Source organism: Thamnophis elegans, chromosome 8, assembly GCF_009769535.1.
Source record: "Thamnophis elegans isolate rThaEle1 chromosome 8, rThaEle1.pri, whole genome shotgun sequence".
Classification (NCBI taxonomy): Eukaryota; Metazoa; Chordata; class Lepidosauria; order Squamata; family Colubridae; genus Thamnophis; species Thamnophis elegans.
This window is the reverse complement of record NC_045548.1, coordinates 48,886,660-48,905,619: the sequence shown is the minus strand read 5'-3', so window position 1 is coordinate 48,905,619 and position 18,960 is coordinate 48,886,660. Positions and strand designations below refer to the sequence as shown.

The window sequence follows — 18,960 nt, the reverse complement described above, 5'->3', positions numbered from 1 at the left end:
GCCGCTCTTATCATGTGAACCCAATTCAAACATGACTTTTCCCATCTTCTGCTTCCTCTTGACACAATCACTGTTATTTCACATATTTGTTTTGGGATTTATTCTCTCCATATAATCAAACTGCCTTAGTGTAACCCTTTTCTTAACCATCCATTTATTCTTGATCCAATCTCTACTTATGTTACTATACATACTTCTCATTACCACATTATTCAATTTATATGTCATCTAACATTCTTACCTTTCAAAATTGGGGAAAAGCACATTTTTGCACTCAGCTTTCCCCTTTCGTCTTTCCACAATCATTCATTCCTCACACAGACCATATACAACCGGTATCTTTCCCTCTTAAAATGTCCTCCTCTTATTTCCCAAAATTCTACCAAGGTGATATCATCATCATCATTCTCCTCGTCCTCTAGTTTTTAGCTACTAAAATTGTTCATTTCATGTTTTTGTCAAATACAACTACATTAATTTTCAGATCCATGCTCATCAATGCATCAGGCAATCTAACATTTGTTGCAAATTATTTAGATTCTCAGTCAATAGCACACCATCATCTGCATACAAATGTACATGAACATTCACATCCCCAGACACGCATTCACTAAACATTATTCACACTTATGTTTTATTTTTATCCTACATATGTGTTATCATACTCAGAATTGTTCTAAACAAATTTATGTTATCATATGCTTTCTCCTTCTAACAACTCCTCAATTTAATTTAGTCTCAAATCATTTAATCACCTTTATAATTTAAAATAACTGTGATTCTTCTGGAGGGCTCTAGTTCAGTCCTCTTTACCCAGTCCCAGGATATTTTAAATCTATATTTCAGAATTATTCTGTTTTATTTAATCTTAACCACCCCTTCTGTCTTTAATTACATGCTATGTATCCATCTTTTACTTCCTATGCATATTATGAAGTACCTTTCTTTCCATCCTGTTTCTTCTCAAAAATTATTCTATATCATTTTTTTCTTACCCTCAACCTCTTTCAACTGTTCCTTCCTCCAAGCATTTTTTTCTCATTAGTGTGACTCTGCACACCTCTGTGGCATTCTATAACATAATTCTTCACTCTTTGTTCCAAGTGCTTCTGCACTCTTGTTGCTTATATTCATGTATTATTCTTTCTGTTGAAGGATTAATCTATCATTTAATATTGCTTTCATAAAGGCTTCATATCTAATCATTCAGCAATCACACTACTTTCACATTAATTTCTTTCACTAGTTTGTTGGTTCCATATCTATTTTTTTTCAATTCACTTTTGGCTCTATCCAAAATGAATCTCATATCATCCTTTTTTCAGCATGGTTCTCTTATTTTTTTATCATAAAAATATTAATCAGTTTTGCTTTTTGATTAATTTCTTTGCCATCTCTGTATATGAATAAAATTATACTTATCTGAAACACATTCTTTATTTTTTAAGCAGATACTCACTAAGTAGTCCACATTCTCCTTCATTCTTGAATGAATAGTCTCTGAATATCCAATTTATTTTGTCTTCTCTCATCTCACCCTCACCCAATTTAACAGAGTAATTCCCCAGATCACATTTATTCAGAATGTTGCAGTTTTTTCTCAAAACTCATACTATTTTTGTCTATTATCATCACTCACTAAACATAACATGCTTGCCACCAACCTATAGATTTCTATTTTGATATGCATGCAGAAAAACCCACGACTCTGATTCAGATATTCGGACATCCATGTTAGCTCTTAGAATTAAATCTACACTGGCACATCTTTTCATGGATTCATAATCCAATCTTCTTTTAGCTCTATTTATTTCCTTTCTTTCTTTTAGTTTACCAAACTCAAACATATTTTTATTTCTTTAATTTCATTCAATTAATTCATAGTATCCCTCATTTATTCTTCATAATTGTAAGTTGTATTCTTGATATCAGGTTGGCCATAAATATTGATCTGAGAAGTTCTTGGTGCTCATTGAATGTGGTCATTTTCTTACAGATGTTTCATTACCTAAACTTGCTAATATCTTCAGTGCTAGTCTAGGTAACATAATCTGCAAGAAAACAACCAAGCTCAGAGAATAGCAAGGACTCTTCATTTCAATCTTGAATTACAAATATTCTCCTTTATTGGTAAATATTGATGTCTGCAGATATCTTGACTTTGGTCAATGGAGGCTTTTGGATAATTGAATCTTTCACATTATCACTTTCTGTGATAAAAGGTGTAGATTTAAGTTATCAGATGTACCTGCATCATATGAAATATTCTCTGCTAACAGTAAGGACAACACCAGTCATGGGGAAATATTTCACAAACATAACTAAAATCTAGATTTACACCAAGCATACTCACATTATTCTATACCTAGAGATTAATTTGCTAGTCAATACTGTGTTGTTAGCATTCCACCAATTTGGAGGTAATACATATTCAAAATACCTTACTTTAACATTAAAATAAAACAAATGTACTCTAATTTTTAGAGTTTATATTAAACTTTAGTTTAAACCTCAGTATTCATTAATTATTATAAAAGATCACTTCAACAAAGGTAAAACACATTAGGTAAAAGTCAAAGTACAGAAAGACTTGATCGGTGCTTGACTCATGTTTAAATATAAGGTCAAAATCACACTATTTTCTTTGCAGTAGTACGAAAATAATTTCCATGGACTTTTCAGTTAACGTGCAACCATTCAATTCCCTGGGCATCTTCCAACCAAATAGCTCATGAAGCCCAGATAAGTCTACATGTTATCACCTATCCTGGCTAAGAAAAAGGAAAATCAAGAAAAAGTATATAAGTATCAAATATAAAAACAATCAATTCATTAAAGAAAATGAATATATTGAGTTACATTGATTTTTCCTTCAAACAAGAATATTAAAATATTCTTCAAGAGATTCTGGTCTGATATCTTTTAAATATGTGTGTGTGTGTGTGTGTGTGTGTGTGTGTATGTATGTATGTATGTATGTATGTATGTATGTATGTATGTATGTATACAGAGTTTAATCTAAGAGATACATAAACAAATGACATCAGTGATGATTATAACATCAATCTTTTAAAGTAAAATTTAAAAAAGCCATCATTGGCCTTTGATTTTCAATGATCTAGTCTGTTTCTTCCTCTGCTTCTATTGTATTAGTTTGTTTTATTGTTGTCCTTTAGGCAACCTTTCCATATGTGTTTGCATTCCAGATGAATGTTCTGTTTTGTGAGAGACACCACAAAGGAAACAATGAGATTGAATTCTTATGAAGCATGAAATGCAGGCCACCGAAAGGTTGTCTTTCTTTTAGCCTCCCATAAATGTATTTACATTGATCTTTCAGTGATTTCATTACCAAGAGCAGTCTCATAAAGTTTGAAGGTTAAGTGATCTGGCTATGCAGGGTGCTTTTAGTTTTATTCTAACCACGCTGGCAGTTTATAGCCTTTTTCTCTTTCATTGTTGAAGAGACTGTTAGGGGTATTCATTAAGTTAATAAGGTTGGATTCAGCTGACCCTCTTTTAACAACAACAAAAAGAGAGATAAGTACAATGGCCACAAACATATGTATGTACTGGGTTCTACCTTCTTTCTAAAATCCCCCTAAAATCTAAAAGAAAAATATGCATTCTATTGATGGGTAAGGATAAATAATTCTTCCTTGTTTGTTGATTTAAAAAAACCTTCAGCAATGTCAAACAGAGAGGAAAGTTAACAAGGCAAAATAGAGGCTGATTGCACAGGGATATTAAGAAAGTAAAGTTTAGATCCGTGACCATGAAATTGAAGCCCCATTTTTTCTTTATGTCTTCCATGCATATTGAAAAGTGACAGGGATTTGATCATATGGTAATTTTTTTGATACTCCATTACACAGATTTAATTTACTTAGTTTGTCAAACATGTAGGAGATAACAGGTATAAGTATAAACATTGACATGAACACAGGAAATAGGTACAAATAAATGGGGAAAATAGGACAGGGATGGTAGGCACGCTGGTGCGCTTACGCATGTCCCCTTACAGACCTCTTAGGAAAGGGGTGAGGTCCACGCTAGACAGTTTAAGTTTAAAGTTATGGGGGTTTGAAGATGTAACAATGGAGTCATGTAGTGCATTCCAGGCATTGACCACTCTGTTGCTGAAGTCATATTTTCTGCAATTGAGTTTGGAGTAGTTTAACTTGAGTTTGTATCTTTTGTTTGCTGTGTATTATTGCGGTTGAAGCTGAAGTAGTCATTAACAGATAGGATGCTGTAGCGGATAATTTTGTGTACTATGCTTAGGTCAGACCTCAATTGGCGTAGTTCTAAGTTGTCCAAGCCCGAAATTTCAAGCCTGGTGGCAGGAGGTATTCTATTATGAGTAGTGGAGTAGTCTTCTCGTGAAATATCTCTGGACTCGTTCAATTGTATTACATATACAGTGTGGATTCCAGGCAGATGAGCTATATTTGAGAATAAGTCTGGCAAAAGTTTTGTATGCTATAGTTTGCAGTATAATGTTACCAGAGAAGAAGCTTTGCAAAATTAGGTTAACAACTCTTGATGCTTTTTTGGGAATGCTGTTATAGTGAGCTCTGGGGCTTAGATCAGATGTCCCTAGTCTATCTAATGTTGTCTTCTTGCACTCATGTGTTCTCAAACTTCAAATACCTGACAGTTGGGAATTTTAAAAAAAATCATTTTCCAGAATGATAAGAACTTCTAAGGGATGAATAAGTTTCAAAGAAATGTCTTGTCTTTAATTCCAAATAAGTGTGTGGAACCAAGAATTCTTTTTTTTCTATATGCAGTATGTTTAATGAATATGTATCTATGCTCCCATGAAAGAGTCTATTGAAGAAGAAAATAATTCCTCATTTTTAAATGTTAATGATTCAAGTTTCTAACAAATTAAGGGCTTTAAATATTTATTACCCTGTTCAATCCCACCCTCTTTCAAAAATTCAATAATGTACATATTTATGAATCTTGTCTTTTCTGTGAAAGAAATTAGTCTAAAAAAACATTGATTACTGCAGGACCACCTACTGTCTTTGGGTTAAGTCTGGATGGAAGTGCTTTCACTGATCCTGGTATTTTAAGTTATTGAAAAACAGTCATTCAGGTGGTCACCAAAGATCCTGATATATTAGCATCAACTCTGATTTCAATCTGTTGTCTTCCAACAAGACTCTGACAGCCTCTAAGCACTGGGAGAAGAGTTGACACCACAGCCTAGAGTGCTGATGTGCTATTGGATATTATTGATAATGCCACACCCTGAACTATTAAATGGCCTCTTTCAGCAGCTTCGTATAGAGTTTAAAAAGCAGACAAAAGACTTCTATAACTAGTGGTGGATTAAGGCTCATTGGTGCCCTAAGCACCGACAAATCTTGGTGCCCCTACTTTGTACATATTGTATAAATCTTCATTGATTTTTTTTTCTTTCTCAGCTTTGTGGTGCTCCCTTTGGGCCTGGTGCCCTAAGCACGTGCTAAGCACGTGCTTAGTCTATTTAATGGTTAATACACCACTGTCTGTAACACCATACAAGTCAGGAGCAATCAGGCTGAGATTTTTCCACTACCAAAACATATCATAACTACTCATTAAGGAAGTATTTGAACCCTTGTAAGAAAATAACTCCAACCAACAATCCTCATAGGTGGGGTACCATACCCAAAAGTACCATACCATGGTTGATGGTATCAAGAACTGTTGAGGGATCTGAAAAGACAAGGGGGGGGGGGACACTTCCTCCATTAGGTCCAAATGCAGGTCATCCAGGAGAATTACCAATGCTGTATCCATTCAAAAAATTGGCCTGAACATTTATATCCTTTCCCTTCAAATCCAGATTCCAAAATATTCATAATGTATACAGTTTTTTCCTCATATATTATAACCCCATAACAATTTCCACTATTAAATGTAAATATTTGCACTATTAAAATAAAAGCACTATTGAAAAAGCAAAACTGGCACATTAACTGGTATTAGTTAATGTGCCTGTCACATTACATACTAGGAGACTGTAAGCAGATTTTCTGTAACTCATTTTACTTTAACAAATGGAATTGTATAAATGAAATTGGTTTTAAATCGCAAAGTAGTTCAAGCTCTCCAGAATATTGCCCTTTTGTCATCAAAATATCAAGGGAATAATTATCATTCATTTTTAAGTACATTTATCTTACTTTTGTATATGCACATATTATTTAAGTTGAGAAGAGTACTATACAAAAGACTGGCCATTTATGAGTCGGACTGCCCCTTAAGAAAGAACAAATCCTCTGAAGTGTTTTAAGTTTTTTCAATAACTATCTTGTCTTTGGCTTCCAATAGGATTTTGTTTCCTTTTCTCAAAATGCAACTTCTGAAGCTTCCTCTTGAAGTTCTTTGTCATATTTTTTTAAAACCAGATTTCAAAGTAGTCCTTGTTCTACACAGGGTAAAGCAAAATGCACACATGTTTGACACTGTTTCTTATGGGAATATATTCATCCAACAGCCAGTCTGTATCACATTATTGAGCAATCTCTTGACTAATTTCTTTAGTCACTGTTTCTCAAATGGTTTAGTCAACTTGTAATTGACAGCTCAGTTTAAAGGATGCAATGGTTGTCAAATTAAAGACAAAGGTAGCTGTAGTAGAGGGAGAATGCTTGGATTCTTAATAACCAATATTTCATCTCGTTTGTTTGTTAACAATTTGTGAAGTTTCAGGTGGCAGCACTGAGAATTTTCAGATTACAGAGTTCTAATCATAGGATAACTGAAAACTACCAACTGTACATATAGAAAAATGCTCTGATTCACCACCAGGTAAAAAGCTATTTTATATAACCTTTTTTGGCAAAGAGGAATGTATCGCTAAAGAAAAGTAACAGTTCAGTAATGCCCTATCTTTACTCTTCAGGCAATGTTAATTGCAATGATAATTGGCAAGTAGGCAATATTAAGATCAAAAAGGTCCAGATTGCCTTCAACGTCCCTAATTTGTAGCCAAAGATGATCAAATATTACGATGATTGCAGTTTATAGCATTTAAGTCCATTGAACCAGAACTTGCCAAGTTGGGGAAGACTGGCTTATGCACACTGATGTTGCTGTTGTATTGTTGTTGTTGATGTTCTTAGTTTGATAATGAAACTTCTGTAAGAAAAGCACCAAGCTCAGAGAGCACCAAGACTCCAAGACATGCAGTTGGCACACAACAAAATTGACAAAGAGACAATTAAGGGGTCTACGTGCAGGCATACCCCATCTCTGAAAATTTGTATTATGAAGTAGTGGTTTGGGCAATCTCTTTGCATAGACCATGGAACTGACCTCACTTACGGAATGAATGTAGTCGTGCTGGTGAAAGCTTGTGCATGGTAACTTATCCATGATTTTTTGTGAGAGAGAATTCACAATCAGAAGGGTGTCTGTAGGGAATTGTCCAAAAAAAGTCAAGATAGTAATTCCAATGTAAAATGACAGGCAGAGCAACACACATCACAAGTAGAATAGCTAGAACTGCCAGGTTGACATATTTGATCACCCCTGTGGACACTCCTGCTTTGCAGGCTAACTGAAATAAATAAACTAAACACCTGTTTCACAGCAGCATTAAAGATCTCCTTATAAAATAAATCCCACAGTATGATATTCTATTCCAGTGACATTTTTAGTATTCTGTGTGAATACTAAATTAAAAAATATTCATGATCCATGCCATTGTTCTGCTTTCAGATTCTATTATCTTCTGACACAATAGCATAATAATGATGATGAGTAAGAAATGGCACCAGCAGAGATGAAAAAGAATCCTGGTTTTGTTTCTGGATTGCCTTGGGATACCCTAACAAAACATGTCTTATCAGCCTTAAACCTCTTTGAGGTAGGAAATAAGTGTGGGCTTCTGGATTTCATATGCAAATAGCAGACAAAGCTTATCATTATAATTCTCCACTTCACCAAAATATGGTTTCTTAGAAAGGTTGTAAGTTCAGCCTGAAGCTGTGATGCATAAATTATTGAGTAGGTGTATAACACTTTGTACTTTAGCATTACTGTACATTATAGGAGAATTAAATTTCAGAGATCATCAGCAGAACAATTTGACTTAAATCTGAAGCTGGATAATGATAGTAGAGGGGTGTGTGTGTGTGTGTTTGTGCATGCGTGCGTATGTGTGTGTGTGTATGTATGTGTGTGTGTGTATGTGCATATATCTATATCTATCTCTATCTATCTATCTATCTATCTATCTATCTATCTATCTATCTATCTATCTATCTATCTATCTATCTATCTATCTATCTATCTATCTATCTATCTATCTATCTATCATCTATCTATATATGTAATTAGTGTCACAACCCCTGGTATGCCCAAATATGGGAGGAAGCTAACTGCTCACTTATTTATCAGCACAAATACAACATATATATCTATATCTATATCTATATCTATACATACATACACACACACACACACACACACACACACACACACACACACATATATGAATGATATACAATTTAGATATATGTACTGAATATAAAATCTGGCTCTGTATTGTTTATTCAATACACATTCATACTGTATTCATCTGGACTGTTCTCTCTGTCTCTCACAATCTCTCTGTCTCTGTCTCTTCTTCCTCCTCCCTCCCCCCCTCTCCCCATGCCTTTGAATCAATGTGGACTCCTGGAGACTGGCTTAACCAATCACTGCAGTTTTCTTGGCAAGATGTCTGAAGTGTTTTGCCATTGCCTCTTTCCTAAGGATGAGAGAGAGTAACTGGGTCAAGGTTACCCAGCTGTAGCAGATCCACAACTCAGTTTCCCAGTTTCTAGTCTGATGCCCTTGTCATTGCATTAAACTGGCTCTCCTTTCCACTTTAATAAACAATTTAAAGCAATAAGACAGAAATATTGTTTTCTATAGGGACACATGCTCATACTAAGGATGACAAGGAATAAATGAATACAAATGGATACACTTTGTTCAAACTGATTTTTTTTTCCAAAATGGTTTTTCATTATAAGAATATCAGTCTATATCTTGGTAAGACAAAAATATATAAAAGTGCTTGCTTCTCAGGCTTTATTGGTAAATAAAATGGAACAAGAAAATAAAAAGGTGCCATTATTACATCTCTTGGACAGTTTTTTTAAGAAATGCTATAAATGGAGGCATAAATCTACCAAGTTTAGCATGTAATCCTGAAGTGAAAAAGGTCAATTTACATTGCTTTAATGAGGAATGATCTAGATTCAAACCTTGACATATGTAGCAGACATTAATAAAATATCTGCAGAGGCTGGATAGGTAGAGACTTCCTATTCACAAAATGGGTCTAGGACAATTTGCCACGGCCATGGCAAGTGGCCATGGCAAGTTGTTCCATTCTGTCACAAAATAGCTTGTGATACTAGCCAAGGCTAGTCCCAAGGAATCCATTCATCAGGAAGCAAACTGATGAAGTTGTTTGCCTATTTTCATTAATCCTCCAGGATGGTCTTTAACATTCCATTTTATCTTTTAAAAAAAATCCAAACAAACAAACAACCACTTGAAAATGAACACTACCAGGTTGCAGGAAAGAGTGTATTTTCAGTAAAGATAGTGAAATGATTCTCAATTCCTTGATGCCCCCCTTTTATTGCATTTTTGAAACCCTCTTTTTTATTCCTTCTATATAAAAGATACCCTAATGAAATATTTTATACAGAAGATTCATCTAAAAATGAATATCTTAGATCAGGCCTATAGAATAATGCAGCTCTTAATGTGCTTTGCTTTAGATTGAACATCATGAAACCTCAAAGCGTCTAAATCCCATGGATTCCTCTCTGTTTTGATAGATTTCTTACAGACACAATTGTCAAAAATTAAACATTTAGAATAAATCCTAAAACAATTAAAACACAAACACAATAATCTCCCCAATCCTTGGGAGAAAAAAAGATCCAGAAAACCTTCATGCTACTTAAACAATTGGATTATCTGGGCTCTTTCAGTTAGGATTCAAACCTTGTTATTGCACTGAGGTGCCATTGGCATATTGGTTGATCATTTCTGCAGGAACTGGGGTGGTGGAGGAGGATCTCTCTTGGATCTCTCAGTGGCCTTCAGCATGATCAATCTTCTAATTCTTATGGACCAATCTATAGAATTACAGAAACTTATCTTTGGTTCTGGATGGAACTGTACTTCCCACGAGAGTTGATGCACAATTTAGGAGTCTTTCTAGACTCCCAATTCCTACACAAAAACAGATGGTAGCTATTAATAGGAGGGGTATTTGTCCAGGTCCATTTTGTATGCTAGTTGCCAGGAGATCCTAATCAGCGTCACTCATGTTTTAGCCACCTTTAATCTGGTTTCATCAATGTCTTTTACATTGGGCTGCCCATGAAAGTGATTAGGAAAACAAATCATGTTCCAGAAGGCAGCAGCATGAGTAGCCTTTCTTGGTATGTGTAACTCCTATAACTATGAATTGGCTCCTGGTGAGTTTCCTGGTGCAATTTAAGATGCCGATTACCACCTTTAAAACTGTTTATGATATGGGACCAGGTTATTGGCCTGTTATAATAATTTTTGCTCATCCCATGAGCCAGGATGGATGCAGTACACATCCTTTATATTACACAAAGATGTTAATAGGATCCAAGCTGTGGGTCCTCTCTTGTCATGGTGTATGTAAAACCATACTGCTTGAAATTTAGATATCATTGTCTTTGTTGGCCTATTGTAAACACCTGGTTCTTCTCCTGGTATTTGGCTACATTGTAGGATGTGGCCATCCTCATTTTTTGTTTATATGTTGGTTGACTTGCTCTGTGCATGTGAAATGGTTTTTAAATGATTTTAATTTGTTTTCTTATTAGTGGTTTCCTAGAGTTGTGTGTTGAGCAGGCATACATTTAAAGGTATGTAAATAAATACATAAACCTACAGAAGGGGCACAATCCTATCCTTTCTGTATAACTTCCTCCACATAGCCCTTCTTCTATTGTTAGGTCTGGCTCCTATCCACCCTATTCTAACAAAATTGTAAACATTTTATGTCATTAGCATTTCTTATATGCTTTGGAGAGAAACCAAAGAAGTAAAATAAAATAGAAGTGATATCTTTTTCTGCATTTTCTCTTTCACACAAGAAGAAACAATATATAACTCCTTGCGCATAAAATGAAAAGAACATTATGGAATGTAGCTACTGGATTGTTATAAACCAGCATCTGGAGAGTATATTCTGCCCACTGTATAAAGAGGAGGCTATATTATTAATGAATAATGAACAATTATTATATTTATAATTATTATTAATAATATAGTAGGTTCTATTTTAATAAATAATTGTAATGATTGCCTAATGAACAAATGTCAAATTAATTAACAATTAATTCTTATTGAATAAACTTACTACTTGTAGTTCTTAGTATATTATGGGGTGAGATTGAGGAACAGCTAATATGAAATGGCTAAAATGTTAAATTAGGATTGTGGAACCTCAGGTACAAATCTATTCCCATTATGGGAGGTCACAATCCAATGCTGTGGGATGTTGCTGTGAAGGAAAAGTGGAGAAGGAGGTACCGTGTTTTCCCGAAAATAAGACAGGGTTTTGTTTTCTTTTGACCCCCAAAATAAGCGCTTAGCCTTATTTTCGGTGAGATCTTATTATTTTTGAGGTGCAGAAGGCGATGAGTGTGATCACCTCAGGCTGCTGCTGTGTTGCAATATTTTCAGGAAGGGCTTATTTTTTGGGGAGGGCTTATTTTAGCGCATGCACTCAAAAGCCCAATTGCGCTTATTATCCAGGGAGGTCTTATTTTCAGGGAAACAGGGTGTTCAGTATGCCACCTTGAGTTCCTGAAGGAAAGAAACACAGAACTCTAAGAAATAAATAAAATAATGGATTGCCAAGCTAATTATCTTTTGAAAGAATTTACATGTATATTTACAACCATATAACTGTAGCTTGAGAGATTTTATTACCAATAAAATTTGTAGGTATGAGATTATTCCTCAAAAGTTGAATCTGTGTCAACTTCCTCAACCAGATGTTTATCAACATGTAGAACTTTAAGTCCTGTAAAATCCCCACCTCAGTCAGATTTTTAAAAATTCTTAAATGCTAAATTGCAAAAAGTCAATAAAATTATTTATTGCTTATGAAGTATTTAGGATGGATCTAATGTAAATATGAGTGAATGGGCACCAAACCTCCCTTTATTCACATGCTCTCCAACTATTGTTCTTTTGGATTTAAAACTGAAGCAAGGTTTACTGGGAAAAATATACTTTCTGTCTGAAACATTTCAGGGAAAAGACTCTTAATTATAGGACTCTAAGGAAATACTCCTGACCAAGCTTTATTGTTATTGTGATTGGATAATTGATAATGTGAACAACTAAGGTTTTATTAAATAATCATTTGGACTCTTTTAAAAGCAATCAATATGCTTTTTATATGTTTGAAAATGGGAAGGAGTGGCAATTTGAAAGAAGTAGAAAGCATATCTGATTTATTATAACAATATGTCAGCATATTTTTCTTTGGTGGGTGATTGCTTTGATTTTACATTGGGATAGTTTAGATTTAATTTACCAGCACTGATCAATTATTTTATTTTCTGTTGAAAAATTTTCTCAATGTCAATGAGGTGACCTGAACAGAGCATAACTGTAACTGGTGCCTTCACTTCCTGCAAGGCCTCCTGCTTTGCCTTGTTCTAAAGTGAGCTTCTCCGAGGAGAAAGAAAAAAATATGGGGGTATCCTGCTTGAGAATGGTTTGTGATCTCTGGGATACGCTTTCTGTAGTTGTTAAATTTAAATCCATCCCCTTCATGCAATTGGAGCAGATCTGGGGTTAAACAAACATTTGATATCCATTGCTATAGCAATTTGGTCTACTATAAATCACAGTAGAAATAATGCCTATGTGGTTTAGAAGAAATGGGAAGATAAAAATGCAATCAATTTGTTGCCTTATAGATTAGAATTCAGTTATATGTAGAGCTGAAAGAAATTTCAAAATGTTTCAAAATCAATGTCATAATTTTTAAGACTTATCACATGTTATAAATATGAATTTCAGAGAGCAGCATAGGAAAACAGTAATTACATCAGCCTTGCCCATTTGATAGTTTTCTAGTGAGATTGAATTATGGTATCATACTTTTCAAATTGCTGGAGGACCCAGCTACCTGCAGAAGGTTCTTGAAATTAGATGGAAGACCCTGTGAAATTGAGTCGAGGACCTTCATTGTTCTACCCTAAAGCACCAAATGTTTTATCAAATGACTCAAGCTTTTGAAATCTAGTTTATTTCGATTAAAAGTAAAGCACACATTTAAATCTCTCCTCTTTTCAGTACATCAGTGGATGAAAATAAAAGTGCATTTTTGTTAGAGCTTGTTTATTATATATATTAGGACAGTCTGGAAGAAAATATGAATATGCAATTAGGATCTCAAAAAATTGGAAAACAATAATACAAATGACCAAAATCAGAAACAAAATGTAACATGGCACATAAAACCTTTTTCAAATAGGAACTCCCATTTCATAACCTTAAAGGTTTCCAATAGTGAAAAATATACATGAACAAAAGATAAAAACATCACAATTTAACCAATACAGACACATTATCCCATTCTCTTTATTGCTTAATAAAAAGGTGCTGAAACAATAATGGGTTAACCTGCCTTAGAAGATCAAAAATGACTTTTTCTAAGAAGGGAATCTCATTCAACCTGGTTCTGAACATCTGTTACTGATGTTTCATGATACGAGCTTTTGAAGTAATCACAATTTTGCTCACCCAGCAAGCACTCCTGAAGAAGGTGCAAAGTAATTCTAGGTAACTGATAGCTAAATTGAGAGACTTTATAACAAATCTTTTGTTGGCAGTAAAATGTTAAGTTAGCTAAATCTGGCTCTAATTAGATGCTTCCTCCCTTTTATTTCACAAAGAAATGCCTCTAAGGATGTACAGGTCCTTTCCCTCCCACTACTTAAATATTAGGGATGTGGAAGAGTTCTTTGCACAAATTGTTCCATGGAAAATTTAGTGTTGAGATGTCCATGCCTAAACTGCAATGTAACTGTGTCTGGAATTTTGATCCATGAATTGGAGGAAATAGGGCTGTTTTGTTCTGCCTAGAAATGGTTGTTGCAGAGTGAAGGAAAGCTAAGGATATTGGTGGGTGGTGGAGGATGAATAAGCATGTGTGATATATTCCCTGGGACACTGGTGGTAATGACTGAGGGATAGAAAAAAAGGTGAGGAACAGATAGGAGTATGCTGCACTGAGTATTATGGGAGAGAAAGAAGACACATAGGACGTTACCATTCTCACTTTATCTGGGTTTTGTTTTGTCTGAAATCTGAAACTAGTGAGATGTTCTGGTTTTGGTTTAACCAAACCATGACTGACCTGAAATGGTTCAGCAGAACTTCTGGAATATGATGGTTTGTTGCACGGATTCCAAGCAAAGCATTCCCATTTCATGGACACACATAGCTTTAACCGAAATAGCTCCAGGGGACAATATTTCCATCTTTAAGAATAATGCACCAAAACATTTTCATTCATTGGAGGATTTCATTGCAAAAGTGAGAAATCACACAGCTGGCATGGCAAACAGTTGCCCTGCATCATGAATGAGGTAAAATCTATTATAAATTCTATATCTATCTCTTTATCAGTTCATTACTCGATTTTTTCTAGAAGCACATTTTGTTTATTGTAGTAATTGCTTTTAGATGCATTAATTACAGACTTCCATCTTCATGAAAATCAACCTCCCTCTGTTTTGTCTAATCCCTAACACTCATTATCCGGTTGCCTTAGATTGAATACCACGTCTTTGCTCTTATCCCAATAGATTTTCCAAAGATTTTAATTATAATTTAACGGATTCTTCCTTATCCTTTTTCAGGAGAAAAGTCCTAGACCCACCCAACCACCATCAAGGGAAGAAAAAAGCATTAGTCATCCCTATATGAAAGAGAGGGAACAGCAGAATGTTGCTTGTAAATAGGAAAAAAAAGTTATTTCAGATTTAGATGAGTTAGATAATAAGATTTTCCCCCCTAAGAAGCCTCCCCACAGTTGAGACCAAAGAATGAAGTGTTATTAATGGAATGGGGAAAAATGGAAACTGTTGTTTATATGAAATGCAATTAATTATCCAAGGGACAAATGGCTGCTTTTACATATAATAGCAAGAGGACGGAATAACTGGATCTATTAATCGGTAGACCTCTGGATGCCTCTCATCAGTATTCCAGGAGTCTTTTTAACTATGGTGCCCAAATTCAGAAAAGGGGCCTCTTGCAGCGATCAGTCTTTGACCAACGAGGCCAAATTATCAATACTGATTTCCGGATTGCTGCATTGGGGAGGGAAGGGAATGGGTGTGAGCAAGCACTGCGGGGCTGGCCAGACCCTGATGGCTCCTGACTGCTTGTATTAGCATATGCAGCTGTCTGATGCCCTACCCTCAGGAATAACAAAGCCCTCTTCCACCAGGTTGGAAAACAGAGCAATTTTGAATGAAAGGGATCTGTGGGCATCCAGATCAATTCTGAATGCGTCTAGGAGGACAACATATGTGCCAAGGCTTTTGTTTCCTGGAAGCAAGTGCAGGAAAACTGATGTTTTCTTCAATCGTGCCCTGATGAGTTATGGGTGGACCAACTTAGTAAGTTAGTATTCTGAGATAACATCACTTTCCTTTTATTTTCTTAATGCTTAAGGAGGAAGGGGTGTAATTTTATTTTATTTTTAAAAGTCTGCCAAGTGTTTGATGTTATGGTAGCCAGTGCATTTCTCAGTGCTTTCTGAGAATCACCACACCCTTTACTGCAGTATCACTTTTCTCCACGGGCTTTATTGCAGACTCAGGGAAAAATAAAAAAAATAAAGACTAAAGAGAAAGGGGTTGGAGGGAGGAGTGGGGGGGGGGAAGAGGCCGTTTCAGCCATTTGCACTTTGTAAAACTCGGCTGAATCGGAGGATTCGAGGTAGGATCTTGATCCCCATGGGGAAAGCAAAGTGTATTTTGACACTCCCAGGACTGCAGTCCCGATTCCTGGAGAACACTCCGGCGCACCGCAACCTTTCCCTGCTAAGATGCAAAGGGCGGGGAGCGTGCAGTCCAGGGGTGTGGCGGAGGTTTATTGAGTCTGCATGGAAAAATAAAAAAAAAATAATAAAGGCGGGGCGGGAAGGAGGCGGGGGCGCGCCAGCTTTTGCTCTAGTCAGACAAAATAAGACCAAACTCGCGGGAGGCATTGTAATGAGTAGGCGATTGCTGTATAGAGAAGAGGAAGAGGAGGCTAATCTAAGTGACCTACTTCAGGGCGCACACAAACACACACACACACACACACACACACACACACACACACACACACACAGAGGCTGCACACCGGCATCAATGGATCAATGGATGCAGCAAACCATCAAGAGCATTCGGGGTAAAAAATCAGCGACGGTGCCACGGAAGACATCTAGGGGAAGGCGGAGTATTTGCTTTCATGTCCTCCGCTCCCTTCGTGTGTCTTTCTCGCTACCCGCGGAGGGGGGGGGGGACAGAGAAAGAAGGGAGGGGCGAGTTCCCCCGGGGCTCCTGCGAGGCGGCGGCGCGCCGGCGGCGGCGGCGGCGAGATGGGTGGGGTCGGTCTGCATTGTGCTCGGCTGCCTGAACGGGTGGCGTCCAACTCTGCAGGTGCGCCCTCACCGGGAACGCCCGGACTCAGCCCTAGCCTTACACAAAAGCCCTGCCTGCCAGCGCCGCCCCAGCCCTGTCTTTGCTGCCGAAAAACAAACGCGCTCGCGTGCACACACACCCAGACACACAGCTCAAGTACCACACAAACGCACGCCTCGCTTCCACCTTCCACCCCGCCGCACAAAGGCGCTCGAAAGCAACGCGCCTACTACATTCGGGTCCCGACCTCTCTTGCAACAACCCTCGCCAAAGGAAATGTTGTCTGTCTTCATTGCATCCACGTGGCGTGCGGGATGGCTAGGGAAAGACGACTGGCCGGCTTCCCCCCGGCACACCCGGTGCAAAAGTCGCTCGCCCTGGTTTTCTGAGCAAAGGCGGCGGAGACCCGAGCGACTGGCAGAATCGGAGGTCAGAGCGAGCAATGGGGAGCTAGAAACGAGACAGCCCCAAAGACACAATAAGTTCTCGCTCTACCTTCCCCCCCGTCTGCTGCCACAGGGGTCCTCCAGAAGAGCATTTTTCTGAAGCCCCCAAAGGGACCCTGGTTTATCCGACGTTAAATCGGAGAAAAACAGGACTCAGATTTAAGTCGGACGAAACCCAAGGAAATGATTTGGGAATCAGGCTATTAAAAAGATTGAAATTAAAATAATAATAATCTTCAAGTAAGATCACGACTGCTTAGCCCTCTCCCGATATGGCTTTTAGAAAAACCCAGGCTAATCACAATCATAATATAATATAATAATAATGATATTTCTCCCTTTTAGAAATACAATGCAGCACCAAGGACAGCAGAAAGGGGGAAAGGGTTGAAGAGAGAGAAAGAGGCTTCAAGAAACGTTCGGTTTGCCTTACCCATTGCAGTTTTAGCCATTGTAGGTGCTACAGAAGCTCCGAGCTTGCGAAGGCAAAGAGGTCCAGCTACAGCAGTGGAGAGAGCGCGCGCGCGAGGAGACTAAGGCACTGAGTCAGCAGAGCGGGGCTGAGCACAAGAAGGAGCGAGAGGCAGGAGCCCATGAATAATTATCACCCCTCAGCCTAAGCAGATTGGCTCGAGGGGTCCCCTGACATGACTCCCGCAGAAACAGATTCTCTGAGCATTAAATATTGATCTGCCTGTGGTGCTGGAGTACAAAGTGCCAGAATGCAGTTTGAAATGGAAATTGGCTCTGGAGTGCTGTGTTCCCCCTTTACTTTCGCTTTTATAGTACATTCCATGTCAAGAGCTTAATATCCTAGCAGAAAAACCTATTGGTCTTGAAATCTCTGGCTGTTGCTAGATGTAAAACAGGCACAAATGCATTCTAAGAGAATTTTGTGGCACTAACAGAAATAGGAGGGAAAGTGGGACAATTTAAAGGCTATTTGTTTTCCTTTTATCCACTTTGCATAATGCTGATGCTTAATACACTATCTATATATAAGGATCTTATATAATTGTGGCTGAAATGATGGGCATGGTTTTCTATGAGTAGGGCCTACTGAGCCCAGTCATGCAAAATTTAATTAAGATTGGATATAAACTGATCACATTTTTTCTTAAAACAAGCATTCAGTGCTTTTGTCTTCTCTTTCTTGTATCACTAAAGAATGCCATAAAACAGGTTTTTGAAAAAGACATGGGGGACTTACACTTTCAGTAATTTAGATCTATAACAAAATTCAGAATAATTGCTTGGCTTAACTTTCCCATTTTGTCTGTATGTGACAGTGACAAGTTGGTATTCTTTCATCTGGAGTACAGAGAAGTAGGCTGATTATCATCCAGCTAGACTAGCTGGGTATGAATTTGAAATATTCCTTCTTGCCCTCTCCTTTCAACATTCAGCCAATAAGGGCTTATTATAGAGAGGAGTAAGATGGTGCTGACGTGACCTAAATTGTCTTTTTCTTTGAGACCCATACATGTCTAATATATTATCTGATTTAACATGTTCTCCAGCTTAATAAAATAGAAAGATACTTTGTCACAACTATCTACAACGAAATACAAGACCAAAATGGGAAATCTTTCACTTTTTGTCAAAGGACCTGGTTTGGGTTATATATTGAGAGTTGATGAAGCTGAAACCAAATAGGGCTGAAATAACTTCAGCCTTGCTGTCCAATGTGATATTTTCATCACTTTTTTTCTGGTACTGTCTCATTTCTTCTCTTCCCTCTTGAGATAAGATTTCTTCAGAGTAAACACATCATTTCTGACCATTGAAAAGAAATGTTGGAT

At 37.0% G+C, this 18,960-nt stretch overlaps 1 protein-coding gene across 1 annotated transcript in view; it reads right to left on the bottom strand.

Annotated features, from left to right (window-relative positions):
• The window catches only part of STMN2 (stathmin 2), a 36,708-nt gene extending 19,002 nt beyond the window's left edge, over window positions 1-17,706 (bottom strand). The window contains exon 1 of the mRNA XM_032223093.1: window positions 17,592-17,706. Coding sequence (XP_032078984.1) covers window positions 17,592-17,610 — 19 coding nt within the window. The 5' untranslated portion in view covers window positions 17,611-17,706. The remainder of the gene's footprint in view (window positions 1-17,591) is intronic.
• Window positions 17,707-18,960: the final 1,254 nt, after the last annotated feature.